Source organism: Strongylocentrotus purpuratus, unplaced genomic scaffold (assembly GCF_000002235.5).
Source record: "Strongylocentrotus purpuratus isolate Spur 01 unplaced genomic scaffold, Spur_5.0 spur5_scaffold_6, whole genome shotgun sequence".
NCBI lineage: Eukaryota > Metazoa > Echinodermata > Echinoidea > Camarodonta > Strongylocentrotidae > Strongylocentrotus > Strongylocentrotus purpuratus.
Genome location: NW_022145612.1, coordinates 36,259,751 through 36,277,418, shown reverse-complemented (window position 1 = coordinate 36,277,418; position 17,668 = coordinate 36,259,751). Strand labels below are relative to the sequence as shown.

Below are 17,668 nucleotides of genomic sequence, written 5' to 3'. Positions count from 1 at the left end.
AGGGGCTGATAAATCACAATATCGTACAAAAGTACAAAATTTGAATTATTAGATAAAAGTTAAACAAATTACATAATTTTTTTCAATGTAACTTCCATAATAATGAAGAAAAAAAAAATCAACAATTAGAAATGGTCTTTTGTCCTCAAAAGAATCGAATTATCTCGTACAATATGGCAGCTTCATTGAATTTACTCACACATAGCACATACATGTCAGTTGTTTTATCTGTATTTTGTAATTCTTTTTTTTCACAAACAAAAAGTGAATTTCATACTACCGCAGTTAGTGGACACTTCTTTTTAGCTCTTCTTGCAAGCTCTGTTAGCAGAGTTATCTGTCACTTACATAGTGACTATCCTCCTTTGATGTAGTTTGAGTCAAGTTTGTCATAAAGAAGATGATAAGCTCTCCAAAGGACAATGGAAGATGATCAAGTTTTTAATAGCTGTCATGGCCATTTTTCATTTTTCAATGATTAAAGGAAATTAGAAATACAATTTATGATCATACTACACTCTCATACCTTTCACACCCTACCTACCTGCTACCTGGCTACCTGGCTGCCACCGTCAGTTGCTGGCGATTGGCGACCACATATGCACATCTTGTTGTCTTTCTCCATTTGTTTCTATCCTGCGCTAATCTTTTGGCTTCTGAATATGTGAGACCTGTCCATTCTTTGATGTTATCGAACCACTGCTTTCTCTGTCTGCCTCTTTTTCTTTTTCCTTCTACTTGGCTTTCTATTATTTGTGCTGCTAAGGGGCTTCCACTGCCATGCAGAATGTGTCCAAAGTAACCCATCTTGAGGCGGGCCACTTTTCCAAGGAGATCTCTTTCTGTGTTTCACACCCTAACTACCTGCAACCTTTCGTTAGTCTTTTTTTTTTTTGAGTGCGTTTTCCTACTTGTTTCATTTACTTTTAAGTCTAACAAATCTAACATTATTGTTATTATAATCCTCCAAAATTGACCCACCCACATATTATAGATGTCATCATTTTCGTTGTTGGTTTCATCATCTAAATTTTTGTATTCAACGAGACATTCATTTTCCCTGGTTGCAGAGGATATGTACCATATCTTTTCATCTCCAATCTCAAACTGATGCATTATGTGCATGCCTACAACATCGTTGTTGTTTAATTCTACGACCTTTAATTCTGCTTTCTGTCAAACTTTGAGTATGTCTTGTTTAGTGAAAGGATAGATAACGTCTGGATTGTTGTTGTAACTATAAAGCCTAAGGCCTCTCTTAGATCTGCCTCAGCACCACCCCTCCTCACCACCATCCTCGTTGTCAGATGTTCCACTGTCTTTCCTACTAAGTTGTCATATTCTCCTTTCATACTTTTCACGCCCTCACCGCCTACCTGGTCATTTTTTTTGTGCGTTTTCTTACGGAAGTCCTCAACCTTGCTGCAAGGTGCACACAAATTGCCCTCTCAGCTGCTGCCTTAAGGATACCGATCAGAGTTTGCTTTAGTTCTACCAAGGTTTTCTTTCTACCTAAACCTTTGGCCATACCTCAAAAATGTGCCTAGAAAATCAAGACCCATCTCTTGTATATACCTTAATTTTTGTTCACTTGTTGAGACGAAATAACAGAAAAAGAATATATAACTCATCAGTGCGATAAGGGTACATTAATTAGTTATGCTAATTAAACAAAGTGATCATGCCCTCTACAGCTCTTGTTATTGTATGGGTTATATTGGTGTATTCATCTGCATACATGAAAGAAAGTGGGCTGTATATATGAAATATAAGTTTGCAGGCATACATGTATGTGGGAGGGGGGGGGGTTAGGGGTGGGGAGGTAATGGTGGATTTATCTCGATTACAAGAAGGCTTTTGATTTTCATTATTATTGTTTTTTTTTTTTTCGGGGGGGGGGGGGGGGGGGGCAATGGGAGATTCCCCTCATGGAAACGAAGGGTGATTGTTGCTCAGTGATTAAAATTATTATACCTGACGGTTGTGTGTCACTAGTTTGTATTTGTGTGTGTCTGGCTGTGAATGTGGGTGCAATTACTACTCATTTTGTGATATGCATGTGTGTGCAATTCATTCATGTATCGTGGATGTACACACAATTCTCAAATAGTTAAATTATAATGAAAAATACAAACTTAGTATCCTCTAAATGATGCTCCTCACAACATCTCAACAACATCCCCCAACACATGCTCAACATCACCCCCCCCCACACACACACACGTACAATTTAGTTATAGCAATACAGACACACAATCTGCCCCCTCCCCACTCGCCATTGTGACTTGCATGCACTGAATCATTCTTGTGTTTCTGCAAACACATGCAAAATCACATACTAAACACATAATCACAAAATGTTAACCACTCCCATTAGAAAAATGAAGAAAAATCTGCAAAATCAGTTATCTTTTCTTCTCATTCATCTAAAATTTCTTATGTATCAAAAATTTCTCATAGATCCATGGATGTTTTGGTACATGTAATATATAAGACAAATCTGATAATGATAACAGTAATAAAAATGATATTACAAATAAAGTTGGTTATAATAATGGTAATATAATACATGTGCTATTTAAAGATGATAACAATCATGTAACATTACAGATAATGACAACAATGGTACTAATTAATTGGAACTGATGAAAGCTCTTATGACAAAATGTCCTTGACATTGACACCTCTTGAACTTGTCTGCAGTCCTATTACTCTGGAGTAGACTTTCATAGACTTTCGTACCCCCAACATTAATTGACTTCTTCATGGCTGCAATGGTTGGAACTTTCTTGGATATTGTGTCATTTTGTGAAATTTCCTTTGAAACTTGTGAATCTGTCTAGGACCGATGTCAACTGCTTTATCCACATTCACTGACGCTGGAGCAATGCTGGTCTAGATAAAGCCTATCAATGGAACAATAATGTGTGCCGTAAAACCTCTTCTCACCGCTTTGATGAAAAATAATTTCTTTCATAAGCCTTTTTGTTTCTTGACATATGTATCTAAATTTAGGCCAAGCAAGATGAAAGATGAATGCAACACAACCGTAATTGTTGCATACAAAGCAGTTAATATGATTTTAACGTGAGGTACATTTAAGGAATTGGCATTTGTCTGGCACACATATTTTATGCAAATTAGTATGTTTATAGAGGACGCTATTTCAAAATAAGCAAATTGGCTGGTCATCTATAGCCATGCAACATCTCAAAACAATTTTTTAGTGATGGTCCTGGAGAGATGTAGAAAAATCCTTATTCTATATTTGTTATCAATTTTTAGAGAAAAATCATGTACTTTGGCGGCCATTTTGTATGATGTCATCTTAAATTGCTCAAGGCTGACAGAGTGTCAGCAATCGGATTCTTGAAATAGAAGGTTTAGGCAATCAAAATCCATTGAAAAAAAAACTATAGACCCTAAAACATGGTTAGGCCAATAATCTGGATTTGGCTGCCGGACTATCACAATGAAATGATAAAAATGCATAAATCACTTATGATAATATAATTAATGTTACGTGAGATGGATCCAAATTGTAGACTAGCCCTGGTGGGGCCCGGCCCCCCCCCCCACTCAGTGTTATTTAGGGTACGCATATGCTTGTTCCCTCTCTTTGAAGCACCCCCTATCTGAGGACTGCCAAAATTTCTGAACCCCCCTTTCGCAGGCTTTTCCTGCCTTGGAGACCCCTTAAGTCCGGAACACTGCTCAATGTATCCCCCTATCTCAGGACATGCAGACACCCCCTTTCTCTCCACCATCTCAGATAAGCTGTCATTACTGGTTGGCTCACACACCCAGGGAATACCCCAAAGAACTCTGCCTGCTAAAACTGGATTTGACTTCTGGTGTGTTTTATTCTTTAGAAGTCGTTTAGCAATTCGATCTGTATAAAATAAATAACAAGATTACTTACGTACAGACATTTAGCACATTAAATACAAACTTGTGTATTAATTGAACTAAAATTTCTGTGCTCGTGTTTTCATTTATACGGTACCTTGTAAGAATAAACTCTGCAAATTATTTCTATGCTCACTTATCTGCCAAATATATCACCACTGAATAATTACTTTAGTGCCTGATATTGAGACTTAGTTTTTTTCTAATAGAAATAAACCTTCCATTAATCTTAACTGATATCACCTGTGCTTGCATGATGTGTCCTTTCACATAATGTACCTGTAATCAAACTCTGTAACTAAGTACTTTATCCTCGTAAAGATACTCTTTCATATTTAACAAATAAGGATTCATTTGCATCACACATGCTATATTTGTTCTCAGCAATTCTAACCTTATTAAAATAATCGCTTTCTTTCCTAAGCACCAGTTAACCACCCAAGTATTATTTTATAACCCCCTTTTTTAATTTCTCAGGAGTCCAAAGAGATGAGAGAAAAAAGAAAAAAAACACCCCCTTTTTAAAGAAATCTCTGGGTGAAAAGTCAAATACACCCCCTTTTTTTTTACAATTCTTGGGCCAGACTTTGTCGCATGAAAAGTACCCCTTTACCGGACATTTTGGTAACACGCATGGTATCCCTTCATTCACGGAGTGGGGGGGCTGGGCGGTGGGGTCACTCCCCCGCAGAGGGTGACGGGTATGACCGTTACCACAAATGCAAATAACCCCCTTTTGCGGTTAATTTCAATTACATGTTGTGAAATTTAACCCTTTTTTTCATCAAAACAAGGACAAATCGTACTTTGGAATACCACTATTTACAAGATTGTAAGGGCACTTTTGCAAATTTACCCCTATTTTACCATATTTCAAGGACAAGACATTTATACCTTTTTTTCATCAACATAAAGGTGTCCAAGACCAGAGTTTCCAAATTACTTTTTTTTTCATTAACATAAAGGTGCCAAAGACCAGAGTCCTTGAATTACAAGTTCACACACAAGTAATAGTCAGACCTTGTATTCCTTACAAATTCTGTTGGCCTATTAGCATCATTCTGGCTCAGAACAAATTGACGCTCTATCGTGTCCTCCTCTTGATCCATCCTCAGTGTCCTTGCAAACAAGATTCACTTTCAGGATGACATCTTTTAACTTAACATCAACATTGGTGCTTGTATTTGTGAAGACATTTTCCTGTTTGTGATAGTCATAGAAATTTACAGTCAGGAATACATTTGCATACTTTCTTGTATCACTGAGATTCATGGGCTTGTAATACCAAGAACCCACTTGTTCTGGTCATTTTTTGATGACACTGCAACATCATCATACAAAGTGTGTGCATCTCACTCAGTTGCTGTTTAACTTACCACCACAAATTTTCAATGTTATTAGTGTGAGCTCTGGTGAGAGGATCCACAAAGTTGATGCTGTGGTTAACAGTGAGATGCTGGAAACCAGTAGCTCCTAGATCATTGTATGCTTTCCAACAATCGCTAATTATTGTTGTGTCTGGTTTGATGTGCTGAAGAATAATCGGTTCCAGTGTGGCCCTGTCATGCTTGTTCTTTGGCAATGCGACAAGAAAAGTTTGTCGGGTTTCATGGCATATGCTCCCAAACACCCACTGTCCTTCCACAAATCTCCCCCGATTGTATTTTGTTTTGCCAAATTTATAATCGTCCATTTCAACAGTAATTCCAGTGCCTCCAATGGGCCTGTTAGTGTTTAGTTTTGTCTCCAGCGACCACTGACAGACACGATAGTATGAAAAATAATCGGCTATGGTCTCCTTAGATGTTGTCAAAATGTTGCTATTATCAGAGTCACTTTCCGCTGATGAAATACTTGTTTCATACATGGTTTGTTTATACGGCATTTTGTGAATAAAACAGTACACTAATAACAAACTTTTGCGAAGAGACAAATTACTATTGCCAAACCAAGTTCCTTTGCGAATTATGGTTTGGTTATGGATTTTCCTTACAAATTTTTTGCCATGCTCTTTTTTGGCAAGTCTGGGACTTTTATGCTTGTTAAGTTTATCAAACACTGTTTTAACAAGCCCTTCTCAATTCTTTGTGCCAACACCATAGTTTGTTAACAAATCTTGATAAGCCTCTCGTAATTTGGTATAATATGTATTTCCTTGTTTAAATTTTTTTAGTTTGCCTTTGCCTCTTCCTCTTGTTCTTATTCTTCTAGCTTTTTTTTTAGTCCTCTTTGTTCACTTTCCTTGGGAACATTCGCTCTCATCCTTTGTACATCTAACACCCTAGTATACCTATGTCGCCTCATCTATCACACTTCGCAGAGTCTTACATTCTTGTTCGCGAAGATTAACGACTTCCCTATGCTCTGCTTCCAATTGATTGGGCCACCTCTCTCCTAAAGTCATCTAATTCTTCTCTTGAGGCCCTTATCTCTTCCCTACATTTGTCTAATTCCTCAAAGGTAAAAACTACACTCTCCAGCATAGACATACCAATTAAACTGCTACTACTAACTTGTAATTTCTCTTCTGCCTCATTACCGACACGGCCATGATAGACCCTGTGCTGCTCTGGTTTGGAGTTCAGATTCCAAAGGCAGTAAATTCTCTTCTAATTTCTCCTTAGAACTAGAAATTCTACTCGCCTCTTTCTGAACACCTGAGCGGTCCGCTTCAAGAGTAGAAATTGTAATATCCGAGGCATTGATATATTTTTTAAGTTCCTCTACTTCTCTAAAACTTTTCTTTCTCTGTCAGCTCTATTAAGGCGGGTCTTAAATACCGGAACACAGGTCAAAGCAACTTCAAACTTGAATTTAACAGTTTATGTCTTTCAATTCCTCCCATTTCTATCCCCTCTCATGACGAACCTTCTCTAGACTACTCCAAAATCACCTGTTGCAAAAATCCTCCGCGAGCATCTCTACCCTCAATGGTCTCTGGCTACAGACTAATTCCCTCTACTATCTGTCTTTCACACAGCTATTTTGAGGCAAGATGAACACTATCAGCCAGTGAGAGAGCTTTGCTTGACTTTCCAATCTTTTTCTGCTCCCTATGAACGACCTATTGTTGGCTCTTCAGTTTACCCACTCCTTGGAAGACTGGTGCAAATTCACGCTTCAAGTCAGCATACGACTGTAATGCATTTACATGAACTCCAACATACATCACTCCCAACTCTCTAGCTGTGCTTGTACTCGGCAAAGGTTCTCCCGTCTCCTTTATCACTACAGATTCTGCATCAGACTTCCTATCTCTCACTTCTACCTTGGCTTCACTTCTATGATTGTCAAGGGTGTCTTTGATGTATATGGGTATAGCTTCTTGCTACATCTAGTAGATCTATAGGTTATCTTTTCCATCTTCAACTGTTACCACAATGTCTGGTCAATGACATTACAATCACTCCATGAATTTACTATAACTGGCACCTCGGAGAGGGGCATGGCCTAATTCGTCAGTGGGCTCGTCCAACTCGATTGAAAATTAAAAGTCTATTGAGAATTTGTCAGAGCTTATCAGAGAGCTTTGTGAAACTTTTTTTTTGTCAGCGCTGACTAATTTATCAGCAGACAAATATTGCTGAAACACCCCCCAGTTCTTATTTTTATGCCTCCGCCACCGAAGGTGGTGCCGGAGGCATCATGTTTTCGGGTTGTCCGTCCGTACGTCCGTACGTCCGTCCGTACGTCCGTCCGTACGTCCGTCCCGTTTGACCGTTATCACAATATCTCAAGAACCATTTAAGATTTAAACTTAAGACTCGGGAATAGTATTTATCACCATAGGAAGACGATCTGATTAGATTTTGGAGTACGTAGGTCAAAGGTCACAGGTCACAGAGGTCAACTTATGAAATTCCTTGTATTGAGTTTGTTAGCGCGATATCTCAAGAACCATTTGAGATTTAAACTTCAAACTTAAGGATAGTATGTATCACCATAGGAAGACGATCTGATTAGATTTTGGAGCACGTATGTCAAAGGTCAAGGGTCACAGAGGTCAACTTATGAAATTCCATACATTGAGATTGTTATCATGATATCTCAAGAACCACTGGAGATTTAAACTTCAAACTTAGGGATAGTGTGTATCACTATAGGAAAACAATCTGATTACATTTTGGAGCACGTAGGTCAAAGGTCAAGGGTCATAGAGGTCAACTTATGAAATTCCATACATTGAGATTGTTATCATGATATCTCAAGCACCACTGGAGATGTAAAAACTTGAAACTTAAGGATAGTATGTATCACCATAGGAAGACGATCTGAATAGATTTTGGAGCACGTAGGTCAAAGGTCAAGGGTCACAGAGGTCAACTTATGAAATTCCATACATTGAGATTGTTATCATAATATCTCAAGAACCACTGGAGATTTAAACTTCAAACTTAATGATAGTGTGTATCACCATAGGAAGACAATCTGATTAGATTTTGGAGCACGTAGGTCAAAGGTCAAGGGTCACAGAGGTCAACTTATGAAATTCCATACATTGAGATCGTTATCGCGATATCTCAAGAACCACTGGAGAATTTTCACTTCAAACTTAATGATAGTATGTATCACCATATCATAATATCTCAAGAACCACTGGAGATTTAAACTTCAAACTTAATGATAGTGTGTATCACCATAGGAAGACAATCTGATTAGATTTTGGAGCACGTAGGTCAAAGGTCAAGGGTCACAGAGGTCAACTTATGAAATTCCATACATTGAGATTGTTATCATGATATCTCAAGAACCACTGGAGATTTAAAATCCAAACTTGATGATAGTACATGTATGTATCACCATAGGAAGACAATCTGATTAGATTTTGGTGCACGTAGGTCACAGGTCAAGGGTCACAGAGGTCAACTTATGAAATTCCATACATTGAGATCGTTATCGCGATATCTCAAGAACCACTGGAGAATTTTCACTTTAAACGTAATGATAGTATGTATCACCATAGGAAGACGATCTGTTTAGATTTTGGAGCACGTAGGTCAAGGGTCACAGAGGTCAACTTGTGAAATTCCATGTCTTCAGCTCGTTATCGCGATATCTCAAGAACCATTTGAGATTTTAAACTTCAAACTTAAGGATAGTATATATATCACCATAGGAAAACGATCAGATTAGATTTTGGAGTACATGTATGTCAAAGGTCATAGAGGTCAACTTGAAAAATTCAGACTACATGTATAGGACTTGTCATGATATGTCAAGAACCACTTGAAATATGTTCCGTTACTTAACCCGTACTTAACTGGGCTATTTTGAGCACCTCCCTGACTGGGGGGGGGGGGGGGAGGGGCCGATTGCCTCGAAAATTGGCACGCGTCTTGAGAAATTGCGCAAAGGAAGAGACCTTACTATTATTTTGCTGAAAATTGCTTATTTTATCAATTATGCTAATTTATGCAATTGCATAAAGGAAGAGACCTCACTATAATTGTGCTGAAAATTACTTATTTTATCAATTATGCTAATTTATGCAAATCAAATTCATGAATAATGATTTTTATTAACAATTACATAAATAAAGCTTTTACAGAGTTGATTTTGTGGCAAAAAGTTTCTAAAAAGCCTATCGGGCATTATCACATAAAAAAATTGTCCATGTCTATTTCAATTCTTATGTATTTCATTGTTTTATGAACTTCTTTTGTATTCTATTGTTATTAATTCTTAATCTTATGTATTGTATTGTTTTAGGACTTCTGATACTTGAGGTTGTTACGTATCAATATTTTGCTTGAATAAATGATAACTAAACTCTAAAGAGTAAAATTATGCTGATTTATAGACCAAACTAGAAACTTCACTTTGCCATTCATTTTGTACACAAAATGACAAATTTCTCAATTTTCGGCTTGACCAAAAACTTGGTGTCAAAAGATCCGTAAGACTTGAAAGAAAAAACTCATGAAGCAGCATCGCCGAAAACATGGCGGTTCATGCGCAACAAAATTTGTTTGGGGGGGGGGGGCCTCCTCCCTCCCTCCTCCCCCCCCCCCCCCCCCCCCCCCCCCCCCCCCCCAGTTAAGTAAGGGTTAAGTAAGGTGTTGGCTTTTTAAAAGTTAAAATCTCTCTAACCACCTACATGTAGACATATAAACATAATAGGTAGATGATCTGATTACATTATGGACTAATTACATGTAGGTCAAATGTATAACCATAGGAAGACGATTCGATTTTTAGAATACAAAGAAAAGAACGGGATGGGTGGGGGTAAAGAAAAATCATTTGACAGTGATCATTTTGTTTGACCCACAATTATGTTTTATCAACCTATGAAATAATAAAATATTGAAGCGTTTAAAGTAATTATTCAAGTTTTAATCAGTGGGATACTATTGATTGAATGTAGTTAATACCTGGAAATGAACTTTTGGACCACTTACCTTAGACTGCGATCCAAATGACATCATGATCACTATAGTAGCTTGCAGTTTGCCATGTGGTGCAGGGTGTGTTAGAGTATACATGATCCAGCAGTGATCCACTGACATGTGTTGGATTGGTGATACATTGCTGAAATCCATAGTGTTGCAGTTCATGCTGGACTGCCATTGAATGCTGATCTTTTAGCAGGTTAAGATTGAAGTCTCCAACAATTATGGCCGGTATTTCTGTTGCTCCTACTGACCTCAGGAGTAGGCTAAATCTGTCACTGAATTCTACCAATGAAGATTTGGGATTTCTATAGACAGTCACCAAATGAAATGGAGAGCTATTGACTGGATGTAGGATGATGCTCTGAATTTCCATCCCAGGTTTGTCTTGTGATGAATCCAAGGTCTGATACCTTACAGATGAGCTGATATACATGCACAGACCACCACCCTTCTCTGTGTTGGATCTATCTCTGCGTAATTGGTGATAGCTTGGCAAATTGTACATGGAAGCAGTGTGATGTGATTGAAGCCAGGTTTCTGTAAGACACACAGCAGTACATTTGTCAAGGAATGGAAGTCCCTTGAGATCATCGTAATGAGCAGGTAACGATCTTATATTGTGCACAGCAATGACTTGTGTTTGGCAAGGATCCTTGAGTGCAGTCTCAATTTCAACATGGAAGAATTGAAATGACATTTCATTGCTCATTCTCATCAACTCTTTGGTCACAGCTTTGCTTGCTTTAATCTTACTTGGTGTGAGCTGCAAAAGATGAAGACCTGACATCTTTGGTACTCTACTCAAAGCAACGTAGCATTGTCCATCATTGAACTTCCCTTCCATAGATACTACTAGATCCTTGACAGTGAGTCCTTGCACCTTGTGTATAGTGGTGGCCCATGATAGTCAAAGAGGAAATTGTTGCCTTTTTATTTCTAGTCCGGGATTACGTGCTGAAATTGAAAATTTTGCTTCTATAACACCAATAGGGACTGCAGTAGGGTGTTGAGCCTTATTCATAGAAGTCTTTTCTCCAGCCATTGCCCCAACTCTTGGATTGTCAAACTGGACTAAGATTTCCTTAGGACTGGTAACTGAAGGATTGAATTCATTGAAGCTGACAATTGTTCCTAATGCACCATTTACAAGACCATCGTTCACATCAATATTCCTAATGAGCATTACTCTTGCCCCTATCTTCAATTCTAGGACAGCTGGCAATCCACCAGTGAAACGTGAGTCTTTGTTCATTACATGACCTTTCAGGGTATTAGGTTTCCTATCTATAGCAACACATTTCCTAATTCTTCCTTTCAGGTGTGCAAGTTTGTCCTCATTGTATGCATCAACCTTTGCGTTCGTTGAGTACACATGCAGTGCATCTGACAAATCATTCTTGTCTTCTGACGAGATACAGCATTGCTGCAAATTTGCCACATCGTCTTCTGTGTGGACACCTTCTCTTATTCTGTTCAGAAGTTCTGCAAATTCTTTATCATCTTTTTGTCTCATGATTTCTGTGAGCTCTGCTATCATGAAATTGTCCTGCCATAGAGATCCTGCCAATCTAGCGAACAGGTCTTTTACTTCTTCAAAGACAAATCGCTGACACACTGGGGCTAACTGGTACAAATCTCCGAAGGCCAAGACTGTTATTCCACCAAAGATGATGTCTGTACCTTTTATTTCCCTTAGACGCTGATCTATTGTCATCAACATGTCACATCCTACCATCGATATCTCATCCATGATCAGGATTTCAAGATCTTGTAGTTTGCATCGAAGTGTGTTCCTTTTTTCATCACTCAACTTTTTGTATCCTTTAGTTTGGCCAAGAGGAAGGAGAAACAGTGAGTGCAAAGTACTTCCATGAATGTTGAATGCAGCAGTTCCTGTAGGTGCTGTCAACAGTACTCTGTGTGCATCAGGATTGGTTCCTTCCCTCTGCAAGGTACGTAGAGCCATTTGGTGAATTGCTAAAATCAGATGAGATTTTCCTGTTCCTGCTCCTCCAGTTACAAAGAGGTGTATGGCATTGGCTTTGCAGGTTGTCTTGCCACTTTTCAAGATATCAGTGCACCAGTTTTTCATGTAGTCAAACACTTTGCGCTGTTCCTGGTTGAGAGATTGAACTTTACTTCTATATATCTCATCAATAAGATATTCAGGTCGACATTCCACAGCCAAAGGTAGTGATGCACATATTTCAGATTCTTTTATGTCTGTGTCTGTGTGTTCAGAGCTCGGTTGAAGGAAGCTGTATTCAGGGTGTATTTGACACTGTTCTTCATTGACCTCCGCGTTTTCTTGTTGAGTTCCTGTATCTAGCGTGTCCCAGGCATGAACAGGAGGCCCCTCTTCTTCATGTCGTTCAAGAGCATTTTCAATGATTTCTGTGAACGATTCTAATGCTGATCTTTTTGACTCAATCTGATCTGATATCGTGTGATAATGATCAGCATAAGTCAGATGATTGTTCTTGAGGTCAGTTTCCTCATTCCTCAATGGTAGGTACAGCATGAGCATGTGGTAGTAATTTCTCTCTTGTTCTTGATTTTCACTGAACTTGTGATACCTGACAATACAAGGCTTGTTACGCTTCTTCATGTAGCCTTTTTTGTCTGTTAATTTGATAGTTTGCTTCAAAGTTGATGATTCTTTGAGTTGATTCAGTTGGAAATCATTCTCAATTTCCATGTCATCAGTTTTGTAGGAAGGGACGTACCATCTTGCAAACTCGGCTACAATGTTATGCTATGTCTTTAATAGATTTTTATGCCTCCGCCACCGAAGGTGGTGCCGGAGGCATCATGTTTTCGGGTTGTCCGTCCGTACGTCCGTCCGTACGTCCGTACGTCCGTCCGTACGTCCGTCCGTCCGTCCGTACGTCCGTCCGTCCGTCCCGTTTGACCGTTATCACAATATCTCAAGAACCATTTAAGATTTAAACTTAAGACTCAGGAATAGTATTTATCACCATAGGAAGACGATCTGATTAGATTTTGGAGTACGTAGGTCAAAGGTCACAGGTCACAGAGGTCAACTTATGAAATTCCTTGTATTGAGTTTGTTAGCGCGATATCTCAAGAACCATTTGAGATTTAAACTTCAAACTTAAGGATAGTATGTATCACCATAGGAAGACGATCTGATTAGATTTTGGAGCACGTATGTCAAAGGTCAAGGGTCACAGAGGTCAACTTATGAAATTCCATACATTGAGATTGTTATCATGATATCTCAAGAACCACTGGAGATTTAAACTTCAAACTTAGTGATAGTGTGTATCACTATAGGAAAACAATCTGATTAGATTTTGGAGCACGTATGTCAAAGGTCAAGGGTCACAGAGGTCAACTTATGAAATTCCATACATTGAGATTGTTATCATGATATCTCAAGAACCACTGGAGATTTAAACTTCAAACTTAGTGATAGTGTGTATCACTATAGGAAAACAATCTGATTAGATTTTGGAGCACGTAGGTCAAAGGTCAAGGGTCACAGAGGTCAACTTATGAAATTCCATACATTGAGATTGTTATCATAATATCTCAAGAACCACTAGAGATTTAATCTTCAAACTTAATGATAGTGTGTATCACCATAGGAAGACAATCTGATTAGATTTTGGAGCATGTAGGTCAAAGGTCAAGGGTCACAGAGGTCAACTTATGAAATTCCATACATTGAGATTGTTATCATGATATCTCAAGAACCACTGGAGATTTAAACTCCAAACTTGTTTAAATTGCTCTATTGCGGAGGCATCATTTTCGACTGCGCGCAGTCAAAATTCCATCTAGTTTTTATTACTATACAATCATTTTTTTTTTTTTTTTTTTTTTACTTCTGTGGCTTCATCTGCTTCATCTCTGCCCTCAACTCCTTTACCTCATTTGACAGATATTTTAGTTTCATCTCAATATGTTCTGTTAGTTGAACAATTCTCTCGGCCTTAACATTGATTTGCTCAATTGCTCCCACATCTAGGATCTTGTCAACTTCCATTGTATAACAGTCTCCTCTGATGAGCATTGCTTTCAGGATAATTTCGGTAGTTTCCAAGATGGGGTCCATCTTGTCCTGAATATTAAAACAAATAATATTGTAAGAGATGGTGGAATAACTTATTTCAATATTTCCTAAGTACTATGTTAACAACTTTATTTAACCCCCCCCCCTCCTCCTCAAAAAAAGAAAGAAGTGATATCGACATGTTATCTGAATTTCAGTTGAAATATATGTTTTTATGGTACTCTTCCTGGTAAATAAATTCAACAGCAAACTAAATCCCTCTAAATCAGAAGGGCATAACTTTTTAACCATTTTTTGTTGTTGAAAATATAAGTCTTCCCAATCAGCAGCAGTTATTCTTTCACTCAATATAAAGCATCTTTGTCATGTGGGCCTTGTCCAAAGGCTATGCATGAGAGAGCACACATTTAAAGTCACAAGAGTTTTTTTTTTTTTTTTGGGGGGGGGGGGGGGGGTCATTTTCATGAATTCTGTTTCTGGGGCATATTCAATTGCTGTTGTTTATCATCCATTGTTAGACTCCCATCCTAACCCTTTTTTTTCATCAACCCTCCTAATTTTTTGCAAAATCCGTTCAGTGTGCTAAAATAATTAACATCAGATATTAAATGACGATTTTCCCTTTAATTTGTGCTAATAGTGTTACCTTTTCTAAGCATCTTAGCACCAGACTAAATTGATATACTCGCATTCAACGTGCCCTCGATTCCAGCTAGAACTGAAGAAACGATTTTCTGGAATGCGCTAGGTGCTGAGTTCAGTCCATAGGGCATACGGCGATACTGAAACATGCCTATGTGTGTGTTGAATGCAGTGAGATGGCGGCTCTGCTCTGCTAGCGGAACCTGGAGATAGCTACGTCTCATGTCTAGTTTAGAGAAAACTTTAGCTCCGTGGAATGAAGCTGAAAGTTCATTCATAGTAGGAAGTGGATACTTATCCGGAATGATTGCCTTGTTGACTGCCCTCAAATCTACACAAAGTCTAAGATCTCCATTCTTACGGCGTGCGATGACCAGATTAGACACCCACGGGGATGAATCGATGCGCTCGATGATGCCATCGGATTCAAGCCTATGAAGTTCCTTTGAGACTTTATCCCTGACAGCTAACGGAAGTCGACGGAGACTCTGTGCAGTAGGTGGGACTGAGGAATCCACCCTTGGTGCATGGCAATATCCTTTGCATTTACCAAACTCGTTAAAAAGTGCAGCATAGCGTTCTCTATACGCATTGTCTATGAGCCGAATGCGTTCACCAGTGTGGTCGTTCATCTGAAATCCTAGGGCGTCGAACAGATTGACTCCCATAAGGCTCTCGCCCTTCGCTATGTAGAACGTAAAGCTGTCGAGATGTACATCCTTGTACCCGACAAGAAGCTCAACCGTGCCCAGAACGGAAATCAGTGTAGGTGGTTCACCATATGCTATGAGCTTGCTCGATGTCGATGACAGGCTACAATGTGAGAAATGTCGATGATACAGTTTATCACTAAGAATTGACACTTTGGCCCCCACATCAATCATCAAAGAGAGGTTAGTACCAGCAATCTGCACTTCACATTCTTTGAACTGACCTGAATTTGCTGAAGAAATCCGGTCTGAGAGTGTGAACACGCTGCTTGCTATGTCGCCCTCTATTGGTTCATCAACGTGTCGAACTGAAGATGCACTTTTCTTGGTAGATCTGCATACGCTAGAGAAATGGTTTATCTTCGAGCACGAATTGCAACGTTTTCCAAACGCTGGACACGCTTTCGGAGGGTGTGTCCGTCCGCAGTTCGAACACGACTTCGAGTTAGCATGGTTAGAGCGGGCTTTGTTATGATATGGTCGTTTGATGTTCTGTACTGGAGTTGCCTGATGTGCAGTATGACTATGTCCTGTACTGGCACTCACAGTCACATCGTGTTGTTTGAGGAGCTTGGCGTCCAGCATTGCGGCTTCGATCTGGATCGCTAGATCGAGCGCCTTCTTAAGTGTCAGACCGTCATCCTCCATTAACAGACGTTCTCTAATACGGGGAATAGACGTCTTCTCGATTAGTTGATCTCTAACCAGTTCATCGTTTAAGGTGCCAAACTTGCACTTGGATGCCAGTTCGGTTATGGCTGCCACATATTGTTTTACTGGCTCCCCATGACCTTGTACTCTCTGTCGGAAACGATATCGTTCGATCATCACACTTGTTTTTGGCCCAAAATATTTCTCAAGTTCATCAACAGCTTTATCGTACGTACCGGTAGTAGACACTTCCAGCTGTCCGAAGATCCGCTGCCCCTCTGCGCCCAAACAGTGGATCAGGATTGCGCGGCGGCGGAGGTCGGGTATCTCCGCTGTGTCCAACCCGCTTGCAGTCAAATACGTTTTGAAGCTCAAAATCCATCGTGACCAAGGCACAGGAGGTTCTCCTGGGGTTGCTACGAATGGGTTAGGTGCTACAAGACCTATTCCAGCCATTCTCGTCGCCAGATGTAGTATTTAGGAACTCAGAGACATAAAACTAGATACAATGAATTTAGAAGTTGAGATGATTTAATCTATTCCAAGATGTCCGATCATATTGTGTTCATGTGTACATAAAGGGGATTGAGCCCTCGACGTTGACTGTTAGCACAGTCTTACAAACACAACAGTAATACATTAAGTTCTAGTTCTGGTTTGGGTGTATTGTAAACATCTTGTTTAAATTAAAGGCAAAATACCACCTCTTGGTCTTGTGAACCATTTCTCCTTATCTTAATAATCTTGACAAGAAATTAATGTATACATGGGCATCGGTGAATTCTCTGGAGTGTGGGGAGGGGGGGGGGGGACACAATCAGCCATTCAGCTGCCTGAAGGGCTGTTGGGGGGGGGGAGGCCATTAATATCTTTTGTCTAATCATAACCTTCCTCATCCCCAACATTCAACGTATTCACATACTAAAAAGGGAAAGAAAATGGTCACTTTTCAATTTTTCTATCTTTTTTAGTAAAATTGTAGGGGTGGGACATTTCATCTGGCACCCCTCAATGTTTTATGAAAATTGATTTTAAAAATACAATTTTCTCCCCCATATTTGTCTCTCTCCCCCCCCCCCCCCCCCCATATTCCAAATCATGAGGGGGGAGGACATTGTGATACATATACCGGTACATGTATATTCCCCAAGAAATATATAAGAGAAGACGTGTCCAAATCAAAACCCTGTCCCCAAAGTCTTTGGTCATAGATTTTTTTAAAATCAAATTTGATGGTATTAATTGGGAGTCAAAAAGAGTAATAATGAAAGTGACTCTAGGGGTCTAGCTACTGAGGTGCACATACATTGTACATGTTCAAA

The 17,668-nt window shown here is 39.2% G+C and overlaps 1 protein-coding gene across 1 annotated transcript; it reads right to left on the bottom strand.

Annotated features, from left to right (window-relative positions):
• Positions 1–14,151: 14,151 nt before the first annotated feature.
• LOC105440197 (uncharacterized protein K02A2.6-like) lies at positions 14,152–16,802 on the bottom strand. The gene is made up of 2 exons (XM_030999991.1): positions 15,033–16,802; positions 14,152–14,391 (listed from the first exon to the last, which is right to left on the bottom strand). The coding sequence occupies exons 1-2, from the start codon at positions 16,800–16,802 to the stop codon at positions 14,152–14,154; spliced, it is 2,010 nt and encodes a 669-aa protein (XP_030855851.1).
• Between the last annotated feature and the right edge of the window lie 866 nt (positions 16,803–17,668).